This window comes from Varanus komodoensis, unplaced genomic scaffold, assembly GCF_004798865.1.
Source record: "Varanus komodoensis strain SLA01 unplaced genomic scaffold, ASM479886v1 scaffold2, whole genome shotgun sequence".
NCBI classification, from domain to species: Eukaryota; Metazoa; Chordata; class Lepidosauria; order Squamata; family Varanidae; genus Varanus; species Varanus komodoensis.
In genome coordinates, this window is record NW_025335568.1 from 58,081,615 (window position 1) to 58,103,604 (window position 21,990).

Sequence of the window (21,990 nt, forward strand, 5' to 3'; positions counted from 1 at the left end):
TGACTGTGCAAAACAGGTCTGTATCTGTAATACCAAAGTAGCAAGAATTACTATTCAAATGGGGAAGCACAAAAATTAAAAAAACATGGAAACAATATAGGTTAATTGTAATTTTTTATTGGAAAACAAATATACAACTTGGAATGGATTTGAGGCAAGTTGTGCCATAAGCAGATTCTTTTGAAAATAAGTGGCTGAACAAAAATTTTTTTAAAAGCATAGTAACCATAGAAGAAAATGTCTTCTGGTACAGGACCAGGAGTACAAAAAATAGTGTACGAGTACCTGGATAATACACCCGTTTTGCAATAGTGCAAACTTTTAAGTTCCATATTGTTGACTGTCCATAGTCCACACAAAGTTAAGACTACATTTCAACAACATGCTAAATTTCCTAAAATAACTAATTTTAACAGGCATAACCTAGATGTTCCCTCGTTTGATCAACACCATCTAGCTTCGGAAGTGTGGAAGGGCTTAAATATCCAGAGTAAGCCACATGCAAACATTTGTTACTTTGATCATTTTCCCAAAATATCAGGATGACAGATAAAGGGAAAAACATGGAGGAATGAGTTTGTTACTATACATGCATATTCTCTTGACAGTAGGGGAAAACCTTTTACAGATAAGTTACAAACAGAGAAAAAGGCAAATAAACATTTTGTACAAGAAATTTTAACACATTCTGTACAGAATCTTCACTTTGCTGTCATCATTTGTACAAACTCTGTAAAGGAAGAGACAAGATGGTCAAGTTTGTTTAAAAAATTCTGTCAGATGTTCAGATTAAAAACTAGACAATCTGCTTTATCTACCAATGTGCTTCTATTTATTCCAGCAGTTTTCCACAGGACAGCCATCCTACTATCTGCTCTCTGCATGAGCCTATAAACATTTTGAACAAAAATGGGGAATATGTAGACCTCCAGATACTCTTATAAATCATCCATCACCACTAGCTATACGGTCAAGGGCTGACAGAGTGTAACTCCCAGGAACTTCTAGAGAATCACACATTTCCCATCCTTGATTTAGAGAGATTTTCATTCACAATTCTAATTTCATTTACACTCTTCCTAACATTTAAAAACCTCTAGTTGTTAGTAGAGTTAGCAGATGATTCTTCAATATGTTTTGAAAAATAATCTTTAGCAGTAACAGGAACTGAAGTCTAATTACTGGGAATATGATCAACTACTCAAAACACTAATGTGAGAGTTTGCATTAACAACCACCTATAGGCACCCACTCTATTTTAGGTGCCAAGACATTTATTTTCATTTGCTTTTTATTAATGTCATTAAAATAATTATTTGAACATTATACCTCATTTCAATTTTCATTTGCATTGTAAATAGCACTGTGTAAAGAGTATATCAATGCCTTAAATAAAATTGCTCATCAGATTATTCCTGGCCCAATGCACTGAGTGGTGAATGTACTGTTACATAAGTGGTTGAGCTACAGTGTAAAAATAATTATTTTATAATTAGAACAGTGTCACTAAATCTTGGAACAAAACTTTGTCTCTCCTTTCAAGCTACCATAATTAAAAAAGAAACAGGAATAACTGAACTGCTTTGATTTGATGTCAACTATGTAACCTACTGGAAGAACTGTAGGCTAGCTAAAGATGGACTTGAGAATGTACAAAGACAACCTGAATACTTTATACCTTAACATAACTCAACAGTCAAGATCAATTTCGGGTTTCTGAAAGTTAAGAGCCCATCACAGTGTGCCAGTGGCAACTGAGGTAAAAGGAACCCCTCACAAGCAACATTTCAAAGTGTTGGGAGGGGGGGGGGGGCGCCCAGGGCAAAGTATCAGCTAATTATTTGCATTAGGCTTTGATGCAAAATTAGAAGTGGTGAGGAGGACAAGTCTGGAAAATCCCAGTGCATGAACAGAAGAAAATCTGAATTCTTTGGATCCTGGCCAGTACCTTTAAGCAGTTCAGTCTATCATCCAATTAGAAAATTGTTCAAGACTTTTACCTTCATAGTTTACTTGACCATCACCATCAATATCTGCTTCTCTAATCATCTCATCAACTTCTTCATCCGTTAACTTCTCTCCAAGATTTGTCATCACATGACGAAGTTCTGCAGCACTAATATAACCATTACCATCCTGGAAAACATTAAGACGTTAGCTTCTCTGTATTTTATATGAATAAATTTGCTGTATTCAAATCTGAACTAGTTATCCCTAACAGAGCATGTGCATGGCACAAGTCAGTAACCACCATGATCAGGTGCATCATTGCTTCTACTTCTCCATCCTATACTCCATCCAGACAGAGATGGTACACAAAACTGAAAACCACAGTATCTTTTAATAGTTTGGGTATATAGTAAGTACATATACAATGTGAAGTTTCTAGCTCTTACTTCAAACTATCCAAAGTATTTTCAGTAAACCCAGGATGTTTAAAAAACACTAAGAAATATAATGTTAATTACACTTGAGAAACTGGTAATATGATGCAGCTGATGGGTAGAATCAGAGGTTATACCTTAAGCATGCAACACTAAGATAGTTCCATGGAAGAGTAAAAGAAAGTCAGTTATGAATTAAAGTCCAGCACAGGCACTTTAAAACAAACCTGAATTATATATGGTGATGACAAGTATGAATGTATGAGTGCTCAACAATTTTTAAACAACCATGTTGTTAATTTCATTTCTATACCACCCAATAACTGAGCTCTCTTCTGGCTGGTTCATGGTAATTCATAAACATAGCAATAATAGTAAAATGGATGCACTTAAAATACTAATACAATGAAATAGTGTAAAATTCCAATATACAAATTTTAACACAATTTAAATTAAAATTATTTCTGTAAAAGCTAGACCTCTCAAAACATACCCTATCATATACCATTAAATGCCTGGAGCAGAGGGTAGTCTTAATCTGATACAAAAAAAAAAGCCAATGCTGACACTAGGCAGGAAAGATCATCACGTAATTGGGGTGCCACCACTGAGAAGGCCTGTCTCCTTGTTGGCTCCTTCTGGGCGTCCCTTAAAAGTGGTTTTAAGGCTGGTTTTAACTGTACACAATGCTTCAGCAACCATTTATGGCAAATATTGCTAAAGTGTGCTTTACCGGAATGACTAGGTTTCCTACAGTATTTTAGTGTTCCCTTTTATTACCTCAACAAGAAAAGATTAATCCCAGATAAAACAGCAAGTGTTAATGCATCATACTGCTGTATGAGTATCACACTTTTTAAATATATAAAGTTCAGCTTAGTTGCAAATTCTAGTTGGGATGTCATGAATAGTCACAAACAGCTGCCAAAAGCAGCAGGAACAAGCCCCCTAAAACCATTACAGAAAATCACCTATCCACAGATCAATTAGGGAGCTTTAAGAACCACTTGCAGAAGTTCTCTGGGAATACCACCAAATATTTTTCAGTGGATGCTGATCTGGCAACTAAACACAATGGTGTAACGACTGTCTCATCAGCAGATCTCATTTCAGCAAGACTCATACAAAATGAAAGGCACTCCAAGAGCAGGAGTCTGACTGGATTCTCTGTACTAAGTGTAATGATTTACAGTGTTATGCATGTGTTCCTTTAAATGTTGGTAAGTTTCAGAAGGTTAAGGGAAGTAAAAGAGGGGGATGAGTGAGGTGATTGGTTGGTGACTGAGAGTGTATGGGCGGAGCTTGGAAGTGTATGAGGAGAGAGAAATAGATACTTTCAGTCAGTCAGTCAGTTGTGGTCTGTCAGCAGTTAGTCAGTTGAAATCAGTCAGCGATCTGCAGAATCTGAAGAGGCAGCCTTCTCTTTAGAAACCTATACAGTGCTGTGAAAGGCATTTAAGATTCAAAAGGAAAGGCAAGTAAGTAGAATACTTAGAGGACATATTAGTGACCAGGGAGAATCAAAACCTAATATTGTCAAGTACTATAAGGTTGTAAGATAAAGAAACTGAAAGAAAACTGAGCGCAGAAGGGAAAGATTAAACTGATATAAAGACTGGTCAAAGTACTTTCAGGAGAGTAAGGAGAATCTGTGAGTGAGGAGTGTTTGTGAAGGGAAAGAAATACCTCAGCTCACAAGTTATTATACACTGTTTTATTAAGGAAATAAGTTACTGAACATTTTGAAACCAGAAACCTTATTGTACAAATAAAGTTTTGTTTATTGTTACCCCAGAGTCATTAGGCTGTTTGAATACCAGGGTTTCATCCCCAGGAGCACATAGTTCAACGAAGGAACCTTACAGCTTGGGCACAATATTGAGAGAGAGTTTAATTAATAAGATTGGAATTAAATTTTTGGTGGCAGTGTTACATACTGAGAAAGAGAAGGAAATATCAAGAAGTTAAAGACACTATATTGAAACAAAATATAGGAGAGTACTCATGACACTAAGTTTAATAACTAGAATGGTATCACCTATCCAAATGGTCATGGCATGTTGAATATAATATTAAACAGAGATCTAAACCAGAAACTTGTATTCTAAAAATGGGATTTTCCTTTCTATTTATTATCCAATAAGTCTCCAAAGTACATCATTGAATACCTTATCAAATACACGGAATGCTTCTCTAATTTCCTCTTCGCTGTCTGTATCCTTCATTTTCCTTGCCATCATTGTCAAAAACTCCGGGAAGTCAATTGTGCCATTGCCTGTAAAACAATGCTGTTGTTAGTGAAGGCCCCTCAGTTTTAGTTGCTAAACTGTTTTAGATTAAATTTACCATCAGCATCTACTTCTGTTTTAGATTAAGCTTACCATCAGCATCTACTTCATTGATCATATCCTGTAACTCTGCTTCTGTTGGATTCTGCCCAAGTGACCTCATCACTGTCCCCAGTTCTTTTGTTGTTATAGTACCATCTCCATCTTTGTCAAATAGTGAAAAGGCTTCCTTGAATTCTACAGGACAGAAAGATCAGACAGATTAAACTCAAGACTATACCATGCTAGTTCTGAAAGTTATTGCAAGGGGAATGAAGATCACTGAATATAATGAGCACACACACAACCCCAAGACACTGGGGTACATACATATGCAAAATTTTATTTCAGCAAGATCTGCAGTATCTAGCATTCTTAACACTGTCATATGCAACCCATTTCTTTAGCAAAACCATGATTATTTTACTTTTTAGTTCTGATCTCTCAGCTAGCTGTGTACAAGAAAGGGGGAAAAACTTCCAAAGACCATAAAGCAGGGGTGGACAATGCGTGGCCCTCCAGAAATTTTGTGCTGCAACTTCCATGAGACATCACCTCTAGCTAGGAATGTTGATCTTTACAGACTAAAAGATTTAGAGGACCACAAGTTGCCCAATCCTGCCATAATGCAGGGAAATCCCTGCTGCAGGAGTAATTTCTCTTTCAGCAGTGTTCATCTAGATGAAGAAGAATTTCAGTTCTATACTGCCCCATAGCCAAAAGCTTTCTGGGTGATTTACAATTAGAGCTGTAAACTTCTAGATCTATCTAGGAAGACTACACTGAAACAGTAGCCTTCAATCACTGTCAAACCTCAATCTGATATTTAGGGAATTCTGCCTCAGAACAGAGGATCTCAGAACAGAGGATAATAGTTAATTATGACCTAATTGTTTTAAAACTCCAGATAAGCCAGCAGTAATCCTCATATTCCATATCCATTATGTGAGAAGATATCCCTTTTTCTGAATCTGCTAGCAATCAATTTTATTGGGCGACTATAAGATGTGAGAGATTAAAAAATATCTTAGGTACTTTCAATATACTTTGTATAAACTAAAAAGCCATCAAGTATCATTTTCTCTGAGGGAAAGTAATCCGACATCTTAAGTCATTATTGTGTGCACTTGTCTTCTCATTATTCAACAGTATATTTAAATAGAAACAAGCTTAGCATTTTAAGGGTTGTGTACCATAAATACCAATATATTATACCTATGGATTTTTATTTTCATTATTTTCCTAGTAATTCCTACCCATCAATTTGCCTTTATTATTTTTAATGTTCAGTGAGCTAACTGCAATCCCATTCCTTGCTCTGAATAATTACAGCCAATTCACCAATGGGAGGAATCAGGTGCATCAATTCCAGTCAAGCCCTCTTATGCAAAGGGGAGGACTTAGGCATAAAGCGTGAAAAGATGCCATCTGTGCCAATTTCCAGTACTGAAAAACACACTATCACTGGAAATGTATGCAAAGACATATTGGTAAAAAAAACCCTATTTGATGTAAAGAATCCTGTCCCAGCCTCCCCTTTCTCCTGCCCCAGGTTAAGATATGTGCAAACATACAGGCATATTCTAAACATGTTTTAAAGGAGATTCCAAGCAGCAAGTCTCTTAAAGCAGGGGCAGGTCAGAAGATTATCCTCAAGATTTTGGCTCAGAGATGGGCATGCCTCTATCTTGTACAGTCAAGACAGATGCAGAGAGTTTATTAGCTGTTCGACATTTGTTCTTTTTCAGCAATTGTCACTCATGTGTTACCTAATGTCCAACTGACTCCCTTGCTGCTTTCTTGTTCCCAAAGTATTAGAAATAGGAATACAAGGAGAGCCATGCTGGATCATGGTTCATCTAACACAGCATTCTTTACACAGTGACAAATGAACTGCCCCAAGGATCCCACAAATAGGACATGAATGACAACTCCTTCCTTCCTCAACTCCCCAGCAACTGATATACATGGGCACATTGCTACAAGTTGGAGGCAGTGTGCAGCCATCAAGACTAGCAGTCGTTGATAGTCTTATTCATGAAGTTGTCCAATACTCTTTTAAAGTCACCCAAATTAGTGGCCAATGCTACATTTCATGGAAATAAATTTCATAGTTTAGATAAGTGCTAAGTGAAGAAGTGCTTCCTTTTATCTGTCCTGAATTTCCCATCCTTCATGGAATGATGTGAACCACCCAGAGGGCCTACAGCTAGTGGGGCGGCATATAAATTAAATAAATAAATGACTCTGGGTTCTCGTGTAATAGAAGAAGAAAAGCATCTTCCTCTCCACACCATGCATGATTCTGCACAGCTGTCATGGCTCCACTTATTCACTCATTTTCAAAGATAAATGACCTCAGCTGCTGTAATCTTTCCTCATAAGGAAGTCACTCCAGCTCCATGAGCATTTCCATTTACTTTTTCTGCACTATTTCAAATTCTAAAATATCCTTTCTAGGTGCAGCAACCAAAAATATTTCTGGCCTTTCAAAATTTTGATATGCTTTTTACTTGGCCATGCTGGTAACCTCTGATTTGCTCATGCCCCTTCTGGGATACACATCACATTATACTATGGGCATTTTAAGCCTACACGTTCACCCCAAATGATTTTTCCTTCTGACTCCCCCTTCAATTTCATTTTAAACAATTCCTTCATTTGAAAAAAAATCCTCTTCTGAAATTAAATGGAATTATTTTCTACTTGCATACTAGCCAGAATGTTCAATTTGATAGGCATTCTTTATACATAACCAAACCAAGGAGAATGAATTACCATACCATAATTTCTTTGACTAGCTTACTACTAGAGATGGTATGTACCATTGCTATTTTACTATGCCAAAAAATACCTTCTGTAATTGATTCAGTAGCCAAATTTGTTCAGTCTAAAGTGTGATGTAATACTTCATACAGCAGAGGAAAGTGAAAACATCACCACTGCTAATGACCCTTGAAGATAGTTGTAGGGAAATTTATATCCCGCCGATTATCACTCTTCTACCAGTTCTCTTATTTCTATCATATTTCCATTAGTAACACTCAGTAGTATTTGATCCATCTATACTGGCGTTGAAGCTTTAGTGTTAATATATATTTCATGCCTCTAGTTATGTCACATTTTGTCCTATTTTGGTTGCTTCACCATCTTTTCTGCAAAATTAACTCTTTCTCTAAAAGGGGAAATTATCTCAGTATTAATTTGGCGTTAAGTGTATTGAGATCCATCCATGCACAAGATTTATATATGGTCCCTGTAGCATAAGTTCCCATACATAACACATAGTAAGTTGTTTAAAATTCACAAAATTACCTTTCATCGATGTTGGCAAAAGCAGGTTTTTCTACACTGTTAATATGTGCATGCAATTGCCAGACAATACTGCTCTCCTGCTGCTACTGTAATCTGTAGAATTTTCAAGTCAACCCTTCCAGTCACTCCAGAATTTAACATATAAAGTAGTAACGCCTAAGAGAAGGGTTGGGACAAACCATTTTGGAATCTGTCCCTCCAGAATCTGCAGATTTCCTCTCAGCCTGCTTTGCAGGACTGGGCCAAGCACAAATCAAAAGGAAATCTGAAAATTACTGTGGGCCCTGCTCGTGCAACTGGCAACCTTCCCCAACAGAAACTGCTGCAGGATGTGGAAAAGGGGTGTTATGAGCAGGCGTGCCAAGTACCATTCCTAGAAACTAGCCCTCTTTCCCACTCTCTGCTGCAACCAGGGGTGCATGCACAAAAGAGGTGCTGCAAGCCAGCATGCCATTCCTGGCAGCCAACCTTTTCCATGGGCAGCAACAGAGAGCAGATAAGGGGTGCAGCAAGTGACCTCAATTCTTGGCAAGCACCCTGCAAACACAGGATGCACTTGCCAGGAAATTGAACTCTGAGTCACTGCAAAGTGGAACTGTGTCTGGGAAGCTGGAGCCAGGGAATTGCACAGATTTCCCACACAAATCAGATACTGTGTACATCTGTACCTAGAAAGAGAGAAAATGTGCACATAGGGCTGGAGAAGTAAGATTAAGTCTATATAATATATTGGGAAAAATCATCAATTAAAATATTTACTTTAAACATATTCTGGAACATTAAGTATAAGATTAAGAAGTCATCTTTTTAGTCTTTCAGGAATCTATTTTGGGATTACATAGTCTATGGTATGTTTTTAGTGTTGTCTAATTTACAGGCTTTTTCATATGTATTGAATGACAATTACCTACAGTGGTTCCATGCTGAGAAATCATTCCCAATATACTTTTAAAAAATCCAACATGCCAATTCTCTTTAAGAAATGTTATCCAAAATATGTCTGCAAGTTTAAAACCTGTTCTACTTTTATTTTAAAACCTCCATCTGATTCCACGTTTCCCCAACTTTACTATTTTTTGTCCAATATGTAATAAATAAGTTAATGTTTTGACGTTTGGAATCAGTTTAAAACCCTTCCTGTATCACAATACCAATTTTTAACCATACATATGCCCGCTGACTCTAGGCGTATTTCTAATCACAACTCTATGCACCTCTTGAACAGAGATGCAGAACCTTTTAAAGATGGGGGACAGAACTGCCCCCACCAGGCTCATCATGAGCCAGATGCCAATAGATGGGACCCCTGCCCAATGATGACATGTCATGTCAGGAGTATCGCCCCACTCCTTAACATAATTGCTGACAATCTTTTCCCCCTCCCAGTCTTCTCTTTCTTACAAAATAGAGAGACTTCACTGAACTGGAAGGAGCAGGTGCTTGTGGTGGCCATATCCAAAGATGCCATGCAGAGTGACTCAGCCCCTTTCAGGAAAACAGGCACTCTTCCCAAAACAGGTAAGCCCCTGGTTTCATGTAATGCATGCTATTGGTTGTTTGGCATGCTATGGATTCCAACGAACAATATCCCACTGGCGCTGGGCAGAGTGGCTGTTCTCCCTGGGGCTCAACAATCACTCCTGCCAACATTTCTGCTTTTATCTTTGATCAGATGAGGTTACAAGTGGGGATGTCATCCTGATGGCTCCAACAGCCAGAATGAGAAGCCTCGCTGGCTGGGGTTTCTGTATCCTTAGGTTATACACTTAAGGCTGTAAGCATGTTAGGACAGAATGGGCTGAAGGACTACCTTAAGTGCACTGAACGGCTTAAGCTTTTGAATTCCTCCACAGAGGCTTTTCTGTTTCACCAAATGCTTGGTGGAGACAGGAGAAAGGGTATTTTCAGTGGTGGCACCTAGGCTTTGGAGTTCCCTTCCTGGAGAAGCTCATCTGGCTCTCCTTTCTGTCTATGTGAAGATTACCATGTGCAGACAAGGCTTTATCTCTTGCAGGGATTTCTTTTGCAGCTACTGCTGTTTAACCTGCTCTACTTCCTTTGTCTCTTTTTACTATTTTTTACTTATGGTTTTGGATGTTCTATTTATAATTTACTGTGGGACAGCTGCTACAGGCATCCAGGTGCAGAAATAAAGGTTTTTAAAATCTTTCATGTACATACACACATTCACTTTTTCTGCCATGTGTTTTCAATCTCATGTTCACACCTTACATGCTGCATTCCTGATTGAAACAGGTTGTAACTGTGCCATATAATCCAAACCTTTTAACTATTCTCCTACATCTGGTTACACATGATGGCCAGTTCCTGAGTCATTTAACTCAGAAACTGGCAGAGGCAGAAAGGAACAAGTAATCAGCCTTTCACCCACGTGCTGCTTCTTCCTTTCACTTAACACCACAGAAAAGCCTGGATGGTTAATTAGCAGCAAGCAAGAACCAACACATTCGCTTCTGCATACTCACAAGCAGTTGCCTGATCATGGGAACCAGTTCATTGTCCTGCAACACTGCACAGGAGACCTCCTCAGCCACTAACATATGCCTTTTATTAACACAAATCTATGTGTCTTGTTGATACATTAGACAGTTTCTTGTTTAATCTTCAACTGGCTTAGCACCATCCTTCTAACATACTTCGGAATTCTACAATAGGACAGTTGCCTACTTTTTACTAAATATACTACACTTCTATGTTAACAACTTTAGGCCAGTGACCAATATTCTTTTTGGGCAAGGCGCTTGACTGGGTGGTGGCTGGACAACTTCCAGGTGAAGAAACAGTACCTAGACCCACTTCAGGCCAATTTTAGGCCTGGTTATGGAACTGAAACTTCATTGTTCACACTGTGGGATGACTTTGGCCAGGAGAAAGACAGAAGAGTGTGTCCCTGTTGTTCCTCCTGGACCTTCTCAGCAGCATTTCATACTATGGATGATGGTTCAGGATAGGTTGGCTGGGTTTGGTGGCAATGCTTTGCAGTGGTTCTGCTCCTACCTGGCTGACCAATTCCAGATGGTGTTGCTGGGGAATACAACTCTGTAGCATGGCAAGGAATACTGCAAGGCTCCATTTTATCCCCCATGCTCTTCAACATTTACATGAAGCCACTGGGAGAAGTCATCAGGGGGTCTGGGCTGAAGTGTCATCAGCTCTCTACCTCTCCTTTTCATCCAAGTGAGGCAGTGACAGTCCTAAAACAGTCCCTGACTGGGGTGATGAGCTCAGTGAGAGCCAACAAATCAAATTTAATCCAGGCAAGACGGAGGTGCTGTTGATGGGGTGCTTAATCCAGACAAAATGGAAGTGCTATTTGTCCAGTCTTTGCAAAGCTTGAGGGTGTTTCTGGACCCTGAGCTGTCTTCTCGAGCATCAGGTTGGCTCGGTAGCCAGGAGTGCCTTTTATCAGCTCTGGCTAATTCATCAACTTCAACCATATCTGGACAGCAGGACCTAGTAACAGTAATCCATGCACTGGTAACCTCTTTGGTTGGACTACTGTAATGCACTTTGTGGGTCTATGCCTGAAAATGGTCCAGAAGCTTCAGCTAGTGAAAAACTGAGCAGCTAGGCTGCTGACAGGGACTAGTAATACTAAACATGTAACACTAACCCTCTATGAATTGAACTGGTTGTCCACTGAAGTCCAGGCCCATTTCAAGGTAGCTTATCTTAACATATAAAGACCTAAATGGTTTAGGACCTGATTACCTGAAAGAATGTCTCCATCCATATGAGCTTACCTGGACCCTAAGATTGTCATCAGAGGTCCTGCTCCAAGAGCCATCTTTAAAGCAAGCTAGGAGGATGGCTACCTGGAGGAGGCCTGTGGTGCCCCATTTATGTTACTGGCTTCCCAGAGATGTCCACCAAACACCTTTTGGTGCCAGGTCAATACATTTATGTTTATGGAGCATTTTAATTGTTGATTGTTTTAGGTTAAGATTTTAATTCTATTGGTATTTTAATTAGTAAATTTGGTACTTTTAATTGTGATTTTGAAGATTTTTCTAATCTGTTATGTTAATTATTACCGGGTACCCCTGCTGAGATGGGGATGTTTTTATCATTATTATTTCTTGGTACTGATATTTTAACAGTTTTATTTGTGTAGTTTTATGTTTGTTATGGTTTTATTGTATAAACCAGCCAGAGAGCCATGAGGCTATTGCAACAGTATATAAAAGTGCTAAATACAAAAATTATTTGGGAAATGATTATACCTAGTGAAGTTTTCTAAGAAATTTAAGACATTTTCTAAGAATGCTATACAAGTTGTTTGCTCTATATTCAGTGGCCATAAACCAATTTTCTTCTCTTTTAAAAACTTTCTCTAAATCACTTGCTTTAGTACTAGGATAACAAACAGCCAGTGTATACAATTGATAGTATTTACAAAGGGCAGATTTAAATAAAAAGCACCTCAATTTAACATGTTTACTGTTAAAGCAGAATTCAATGTCTAACATACTGTGTAGAATATATGAATGCATATATAGCAAATTACACTTGCAATTAATGAAATACCAAAGGGCCAAAGAAGCTAGTCCAGGGTAGCTCTCTTCTCAAAATAAGTATGCTAAGTTCTCCATCATTACATTACTGCTCCCTTGGATGGCAAAAGAATGATAAAACTCCTGGCCCGGATGGGTTGCCAGCAGAGTTTTATAAATCCTTCGAAGGAGTTTTTGCTACGCTTCTTGAAGATATATGCAATGCAGCACTGTTAAATGCTAAAATACCAAATACTTGGGCAGAGGCAAATATTACATTAATACCGAAAGAAGATACAGACTTAACACAGATTCAAAACTACAGACCTATATCATTATTAAATGTGGATTACAAAATTTTTGCCTCCATAATGGCAGAAAGATTAAGGAAGTTTCTAATAGACTTTATTCACTAAGACCAAAATGGTTTTTTGCCTAAAAGACAAATGAGGAATAATTTAAGAACTATCTTGGATATCCTAGAGTTTTATGAGATACATACGGAAAAAGCAATGGCTTTATTATTTATGGATGCACAGAAAGCCTTTGATAATGTCAACTGGCAATTTATGAAGCAACAGATGGCCCAAATGGAGTTTGGTGAAAAGTTTATTAATGCGATATCAAGCATTTATCAAAAGCAGTCGGCTAGGATTATAATTAATGGAGAATTTACAAAGATTATAGGGATACAAAAGGGTACAAGACAAGGATGCCCATTATCCAAACGAATTACAGCAATTGGCATGGTGGAATTGCTAAGAGAATAATTAACCTAAAGCATTTGGAAATACATGAATTGTATACAATTAACATACTGGATGATGACAACTTCTTTGAAACATTAATCATTGTATTTTATTACTAAGTGGGCCTTAGCCAATTTAACAAACTTTTACCATAATACAAATTTCAATATCTTTTAGAGCTTTGAGGTACAAATAATGGGTTACATCTAATTGTGAATCCTCTGCTAACTTGAAGGCTTTGACCCAGCAGAAAAAACTATGAGCAGAAAGTGGAGGAGGCAGTTTTTGCTGATTGCCAATCATTCTGCAGCTACCCTTTGAAATGGCTTACATTGTGCTCAGGCAGTTGAAGGCCATTTAGAACAGTTAGAGAACTAGCATGAGAGGGAGTGGCTGAAAAAGGAAAAAAAAGGAACTGCTGAAAATTATCTTCTCTCCATTTTCTTCTCATGGAAACCTCCACTAGATCAAAGGTTCTTCTGTCAAAAGACAAATACAACTTATTCTATACACCAAAGCAATGCAAAATTCTTTTAGTATCTTACTTGGTCAGCAGCGACACAGGAATACTTTATTAACTTGAAAACTAGATTCCTAATTCATAATCCATCCAACCATGAGATACTACAAAAGCAAAGGAAGCTACTATACTTTTCCAGTAGTCTTACAGCAATGAAAGCACATATATGCAAATGTGATGTGTCACAGGAAGAACAAGCATCATAAAATAGTTGTTCAGGCCTTTAAACATATGGGCAATGTAACAGTTGCATCCTCTGACTTAAGATGGTCAGATAATTAATTCCAGATCAGAATTAGTTCTTGGTTACACAACAAACTAAAATGCTAGTCAAACAGTTGCTAAGCATAAACAAAGTTTTGTTTAGAGTTGATAAGATACCATTTGCAACTTAGTGTATTATGGTTACTTTTTATGAAAACCATGCAGATAACATTCCAGTAAGATCTCCAGTAACAAATCTAGAATCTTACCTGCAATCTGCTCTTCTGTAAGTTGATCAGCCTAGAAAATGCAGGGGGGGGGGGAGGAGTTAGTATGACTTGCAAACAGAAAACTCCTTTCAGAATTACCCATTCCTAATAAGTAAGCTACCTCAATTTACCTGTTTCTGAAGTACCTACAAGGCTCTGCCCTCAAACTTATTTTATCTTAATATTTATATACCACCCCATTCCCATAGGTTTTGCATTGTTTACAAGAAATTAAAACCAACAGTGAATGATAATGACTAATACAACACATTAAATAAAACTGATATCAGAACTAATCTGGGAAGGCCTGTCAGAAGATACATGTTTATGTTTTTAACTCCCTCTTAAAGAAGTAATTGTAGACTTATAATACTGAAGCAAGGTAAACAGAAGAGGGATAAAAAGGAAAAAAGCTTAAGTTGAGAATACCAGAATCAAAGCCTAATTTTTGCCTTTGATTTCTGTTAAACTCTCACTTTCTGAAAAAGACTAACATCGCAGTGGCCTTTGGTCCTCTACTCATTGTCTAGAATCTGTGTATTCCCCCATGAATTCTTCTATAGAGGAAAGAACAAACAGGTTTTCTGCATCTAATGCACTGTCTAGCCGATAGGTAAGAAGGAATTAACTTCCATTAGTTGGTCTTGCATAATGGTCTAATACTTGAATTCAACAGTAATAAAAACAAACTATATGCCAATTTGCTCAAGGAATAGTCCACCATTGTCTTTCTTCAAGAACCAACATAAACTGCAGTGCTGAAATGTTTCAAATAGCTTAGCACTGTGCACAAGAAAGCTGAGTTGTAACAATGGAAGTCTCAGATATTGTATCCAGTTTTTTCTACAGAACTGGTATGATGATCATCTCATTCATCAAGAGCCACTGTGGTGGTTAGAATACTGGACTAAGGACCTGGTAGATGTGGATTCTAGTTCCCACTCAGCCATGAAACTCACTGGATGACTTTGGGACAGTCGCAGACTCTCAGCCTAACTTATTTCAAGGGGTTGGTGAGGAGGAAAATGGATGGAGAAGAACTGTGCAAACTATTTTGGGTTCCTTGCAAGAAAAAAGGCAGGATATAAATGCAGTGTAACAATATTAAGCTGAACTGCTTGTCAGAGATTCATTTGAGATATGTCACCATGATTAACAAAGACTGACCAGGCTTCATGTTCCAAGCACTTTGCCAAAATGATGTACCGGTCACTTGTATACACAAATAGCGCTTTGTGTTTCCTGACAGCACAATGTTCACGTGCAACATGGAATAATCCTATACAGAGTGTCATGAATGAAGTGTGAACCAAGTCATGACTTTGATTAGGTGTTATCCGCCAATTCTGTGCATGGTCTTAACTTTAATGAAGAATTGCTTTATTCTCTGCATACAATTCTGTATAAGTGATGACTTTCATTTTATTTGGGCTGGAAAAGAAGCTTGCTAGAATTGCACAAAGTTTTATGACAGCTAGCTATCATGCAGCTTGCTGTGTCAGGAGGCCCAATGGGGTATTCCTGCTGCATAAACAGCTTAACTTGCATACTCCAATGCAAATGAGTGCAAGATCTGAGTAGAGTAATTGTTTTCTTCCACTGTGATCTGATGTATTACTACAAAACTAAATGTCTTGCACAGGAAGCATGGTCCTGAAAAGCAGCTATTACTGGTAAGGAACATTGACCATCATCAGCATAGCATAATTTTCCATGGAATACAAATTAAAGATCATACAGACCTAGTATTAAGCAGCATCATGAACACTTAGGAACCTAATAGTTCTTTCTAGAAGTCTCTTATTGCCATTAATGCTTGTTAGCTTAAGAAATTACAAAAGCAAGAACCACTTAAAAACTGCACTCAATTTTTTGGATATGCAAGTCACAAAACAACTCTTCTACATTATGAAGACCCATACAAACCTATTAACAATTTAGGGGAAAAAACCCACTGCTGAAATTATTCTGCTCACATCTGAAATGTTAGCCAGCCTGACCAGTATTATTCTGCTCTGCCTTATAGGATTAATTTATTCTCCACTGCAAATCAAAGGAAAATGCAAGAAAACCCCACAGCAGGTTTGGTAGTGGTTTTTCAACTGGGTTTCTAAAGTTCTGAGGAGTCCCCTTTGATCAGTTATGACAGACAAGCTCTCAAAATGATCAGTGAGTTTCCCCTTCAATGCAATACAGGAAAGTGTTGTGAGCTTTCCAGGGTGAGCTCTCAAATTGGAATAAAGCAACAAGTAGGTTCATCAGCACAAGCTTGACATATGTGTACATACTACCTCATCTTAATTCTGTGCAAGAATGTCCAAGGAAGAACATGGAAAGGGTTCTGTGACATTAGAAAGTCTGAACTGTTTTAAGGTTTGAGGGAAGCAAGAACATTATATATGGTTGCTCAGGTGACCTTAGCATCTTCCCTCTAGTGTACTGTATTGAGAAAGAAGCAAGTGAGAAGAGCTAGAATTCTGATGACTTCCTAGCAACTGTTAACTACTTGAAAAAGAGACCAAACTCATGAGATCTTTTAAATAAATATATAATCATCATTTGGCTACCAACTGCTATTTTTGGTAGCAATCCAAATCCAAAGTTTCAATTTTTATACTAACCAAGTTATTTGCATCAGGGGCAACTTGAACACATTCTTGCAAATAATTTTGGTCTTGTACATAAAAATCACCACTGAATCTGTCAACAGTTTTCATTCTAGGCTATAAGAATTAAGCCAAAGTAATTACTAGACGATGTCTACGGAGAGAGAGAAGGCACAAAGTTTGAACTAGACAGGAAAAGGAATGCAAATAAAGCCTTAAGCCTACCACTATCATAATCTACCAATCTACCAATTAAGTGATATTCAGACTAAGAACCCCACTTTTACCAGTTCTCTCAATATATCAAGTGTTAAGTACTATTCTATATCAAGGGATAAGCACTGTGTGGTTCCCCTAAACACTGGTGGACTGCAACTTTCTCTAGTCCTAGCCAGTAATTATGAAAGCTGTTGGGAACTGTAGCCCAACAATATTGAGGGCCACACATTTCCCATCCTTATTCTAGATATTGAAATGTGCAACATTTGCAAATTATTTCTGATTTGACCTTATATTAGGCGCTATACTAGGTTAAGCAGTTAGCTTTATGGACTACTAAAATCAATTCAGAGTCAAGTAAACTACAAGGAGAAAGACCAAACCACTTGAGAAAAGATACTTTAAAAACCTGTACTGGCAGTTAGCATAGGATTATCTGAGAGCTGAAGTACAAATTTCTGACCCACTAGCCACATATTCTGGGGCTGCAGAATTTGGGTAGACTTATTCTAGCTTTCAAGTTACAAGCCCTGTAGGCCAGCTAGAACTTATATTCTGCTAGGGTGCCTTCTTATTCCTTGAATGACAGAACACATATGCACAAGTTGGGAAAAGGAGTATTGTAAATCAGTTGGGTCTTTTGTCCTCAAGAGAACCCCACTGTATGACATTTGAGATTTTGTAAGGCAAGACACAGCATATATGGTCATTCTATGTTGAATAGGCAGTGATTCTTTGGTGCAAGATGTGTGTTCTATATAGGATCAGAGGCACTGCTGAAATTAATCCATACAAAGCAATAAGGTTTTATTTAAATAGTAAAAACTTTAAAACACTCAAAAGAATGTTTCCATTTTGTAATGCAAGCATTTGCTGAAAAAATGCATGCTACTTAACCATTTATATATATCTGTTCCCAGTGTCACACTTTAATACTAACTGCATAGGCCAAAACAGGTCATGCAGCTCAGGCATGCATTTGTGGCAAAGGAGAAGGAAGAATGTATTGCAGGATAAAGTAATTCAAGGTTAGAAAAACATAGTATGGGGAAGTTGTGAAAGATACTTTAATAATGGTAGAGTCAGTCTATGTTTGTTTTTAATAGGTATGTCATGAAGCATAAGATGTACTCCTGTACTGTGACAAGTGGCACAGGGTATGCAACCATGTGCAGAATGTGAAGTAAGCACACAAGATGAAACTAAATCAATTGGTACTAAATATGGCTTAAGTATGAATCTAGATCCAGAAGAGCTGTGTCACTAAATTAGGTGGTTTTGGCTATCAGAGAGAGATTATAGACACTTGCTTTTCATTAAAGCTAGCAGCATGGACAAAGCAAAGAAGAATCTGGCCAAACAGTCATGGTATATGAATGGACTATTAGTGGTGATCCCAGAACAGCCATGAAGCTTACTGGGTTTTTGGGGGACCAGTCACTGAATATCAACCTAACCCATCTCACAAGGTTGTAGGAACAGAACAGACACACTTAACAGCTTCCTTGAGAGGAGGAGAAAAGCAGGGTACAAATGCAGTATAACAATATTGTTCAAAAATTTCTAGCGGGAACACTAAACTTGCCTTTCACATGGTTCAGCAACTATCTCAATTGCTGCTGCTGCAAAAGTTCTACCAGTGAACTTCAGAAGAAGGCTCAGCGGCAGTGTTATCTACAGCAGCACTTCCAGATTCCTGTGACAACTTATAGCTCAAGTTTCACCAGGATAGCTAGATGCTGCTGCTCATATCCTAGTTGTCTCTCATCTCATTAAAAAAAAGGGCTGAAGTGAAAAGATTTCAAGAACACAGGTCAAGAAACATATGGAGGAAAATGTGTTCCAGGAAAAACTCTTTTGGGGTCAAAGGAAAGGACAGCAATTAGTAATCATTAGTTTCTCAGCATGGAATATTATGAAGAGCTAATATTCTTGATAACTGAGGTACATGACAAGCCAATGCATCTTTTACTTCTAAGGAGCCTTTCTATCCATGGTAGGACTGTAATCAGGGGCTCCAGGAAGGAAGAGAGGACAGTCTAAATTTTGAATGTTTTTGCCTACAAAAACAGTAACACTGATTAAAATGCATGGTGTTTTTCCTAGCAATCACTGATATTCCAATTCAGTCACTTAACCGTATTTAAATTACTTGAACAACAAACAGTTGTTCAAAGCTGGCAACATAGTCAGGATTTTTTAGAAGTCTAAAAACAAACCAGTTCCAAGTACAGGTATTTCTCTTTCAGCTTTGTATTCCATGGATTTACCAAGCAACCCTGTCCTGAACAGTGGACTAAGGTAAGATGCCACAACTAAAAATGCTGTCGGGTACTCTGCATGGATTATAAGGGCAAACATGTACAGTGAATGTTTGCAAGTTAGTTAAGAAGTTGATCAGTCACACTGAAAAGACTCCACAAAAAGTTTTGGTTTTTTTTTTTCCATGCAAGTCACTGTTTTGTTACAGTGAAAGCAGTATAGCACCTTTACAAAGATATACAGAGTATATATATAGTATGCAAGGTATTTAAAAAGATCATTTCAAGCACTGAGAAAAATAGTTTTAAATTGTCCATGGAATAATAGAAAAGCAATAAATGAAGGTATGATGCTTATCCAGCTGCTAAGGTTGGCAGAACAGTAGCACAAACTGAATCCTTGGGTAATTATGAATGGCCAAATTTGTCCTTTGCCAAATAAATCTCTACTTTTTATGGCCAGAGAAGTTAGTTTCCCTTAATAGATGCATTTTCATGGAGTCTTAGCATCAAATCAACTATTCAATCTCACTTAGGTAAAAAGATATTAAGCAAGTTCTTTAAACAATTCCCTTAATAGAAAAAGGCTACTCAATTTGAGAAATGGAGAGAGGCTCTGCATTCATCTCCTTCACATGCAACATAGCCTCTTACCAGTCTAGCACCAGACCAGGAATATCAAGTTGACAGTTTCCTTACTACAAATAGTCTTATTTTAACATTTCTTTGAACATACCCAAGGGTTTTTTTCTTTTTAAGAATTATTAGAGGAAAGTATATATTTTGCCTCGAGAGTAACTGCCCGTAATGATATGTAGATCTCATTATGTGAGGAAGCTGCTCCCTCATTACAATTGTTCAAGCCAAGGGAGAACTGCAGAGACCCTGCATTATGCTGTTATATAGTTCAGCAAGATCCTTCTGACTGCTAGATGTCTCCCTCCCGAATACATGCCTTTCTGCAGAACAGTTCAGTCGATTCAAGTGTATGTTATTTCTCAATCTGACATTTCCACAGTACATACAAAACATGCAACTCTGTGATGGCTCCTTCCTTTGCATTATCAACCCAGAAATCCTTCGAGCTAAATACTCTCGGAACTCATACACCCAAAGGACAACTTTACAAGGATTCACAAGAACAGTAGGTGCCTTTTTATTTTATTAACACGGTATTTTCAGACTTCAAGTCTTTAGTCCCTAGCACCCTGAAACAGGAAATGAAACCAATGCACCTTCCTTCTCTATTCTACCGCTCCCCGGTTTAATTTTAATCACGCAGTCAAACCAATTTCGTCAGCGACCTTCTTTTTCCACATCATTTTCCAAGCCTATTCCCGCTCATTGGCGAAGCCCGCATCGGAGCACCCCACTGCTAAAAATACGGCCTATGAATACGGTTCCAAATGCGGCCGCAACTCCCAAGCACTGCTTGCGGATCCTCTCCGGGTGCACATCTTTCATTAACAGCCTCCACTTCACGTTATTTCCACCTTTCCCTGCAGTTCGCTCGCAGAAGTTTCCTCCCGAGTGCTTTTAACGCGTCCCCGAAAAATAGGAGCGCGCTGACGCAAGTCTGCCGACCTCTGTCCACCTCCCCACACCCGAGACCTCAAGCCGCCGCAGGGGAAGGGGCGGCGGCGACAACGCGGTTGCCACAGCAACGCTATTCGCCTCGCCCCGCCCCGCCCCAGATACACACATGGCTCCTCCTAAGGTCCGCCTGTCCAATGCTCACACGTTCTTGCTTCCCTAAAGGAAACTCAACAAAGGTTCGGAAACCGTTACCGCCTCCTTCCACCCACCCACACAGCCTTGCTGCCCACCCCGAAAAAAGGGAAAGAAATAGAAAGAACAAACAGCAGCATGGCGCCTAGAATAACCGTTGCCGTCTATTTGAATTTTTGAACCGAGCCGACGAACGTTGACACTCGCGCACGCGCGGGGGGCAGAAGCCAACTTCCCACACACCTTGTCTTGGCTGTTTCTCCCCTCCCTCCCCCCACACGCACCGTATCGCACCTGCTATTTTACAGTGCGCGCACTCCCCATCCTCGGGTCCGTTCCCCCACTGAAGTTATGGGGAAGAAATATTATCCCCCTTCCGCGACGTACATACCTCTTCCCCACACACACACACACTCATGCCCCGCTTTGCCCAACCAGCCTCCCCGTCCTCTTCGCTAACCATGGTGGCTTGTGCCGGGCCTGGCGGCGGTTACTGCAGCTAACGCGAGAGGATGTGCACAGAAGGCAGGAATGGCGCACCGTCCGATCTCTCCTTCGCTCCTACTACCTGACTGCTCAGCAATTCGCCTCACACTGAACAGAACGCGCCTGCCGGCAGTGCCTCATACTCCACCTCACCGCCCTCTCGGATCCTTCCGCGCTCTTACCCTTCCCCCCAATTCTTTTCACCACTGTAAAGAATACCACGCGCAGTAAAACGAGATCCGGCTCCGCACCTCAACTGCTGTACCAACCGTTATTGCTGTTAGAGATGCTCCCTCCCTCTTTCTGAAATACGTTTCCCCTCCCCCCCCCCACACACACACAACACGAGGAAGTGCCTATGAAAACAACAGCCATGATCAGGGAAAGCGAAGAAGAGAAACGTCGTAC

General features: G+C 39.0%; 1 protein-coding gene across 1 annotated transcript; it reads right to left on the reverse strand.

The window, feature by feature from the left end:
• Positions 1-97: 97 nt before the first annotated feature.
• Positions 98-21,719, reverse strand: CALM2 (calmodulin 2). Its single transcript, XM_044428566.1, has 6 exons — positions 21,557-21,719; positions 14,283-14,313; positions 4,766-4,909; positions 4,553-4,659; positions 2,001-2,136; positions 98-730 (listed from the first exon to the last, which is right to left on the reverse strand). Exons 1-6 carry the CDS (start codon positions 21,557-21,559, stop codon positions 702-704), a joined length of 450 nt encoding a protein of 149 aa, XP_044284501.1. The 5' UTR covers positions 21,560-21,719; the 3' UTR covers positions 98-701.
• Positions 21,720-21,990: the final 271 nt, after the last annotated feature.

Coding starts and splice junctions, on each gene's coding strand:
- CALM2 (XM_044428566.1), bottom strand. Junction 4,660..4,765: donor CAATGAAGTAGATGCTGATG/GTAAGCTTAATC, acceptor ATTGTTTTACAG/GCAATGGCACAATTGACTTC. Junction 731..2,000: donor TGGTCAAGTAAACTATGAAG/GTAAAAGTCTTG, acceptor CTTCCTTTACAG/AGTTTGTACAAATGATGACA.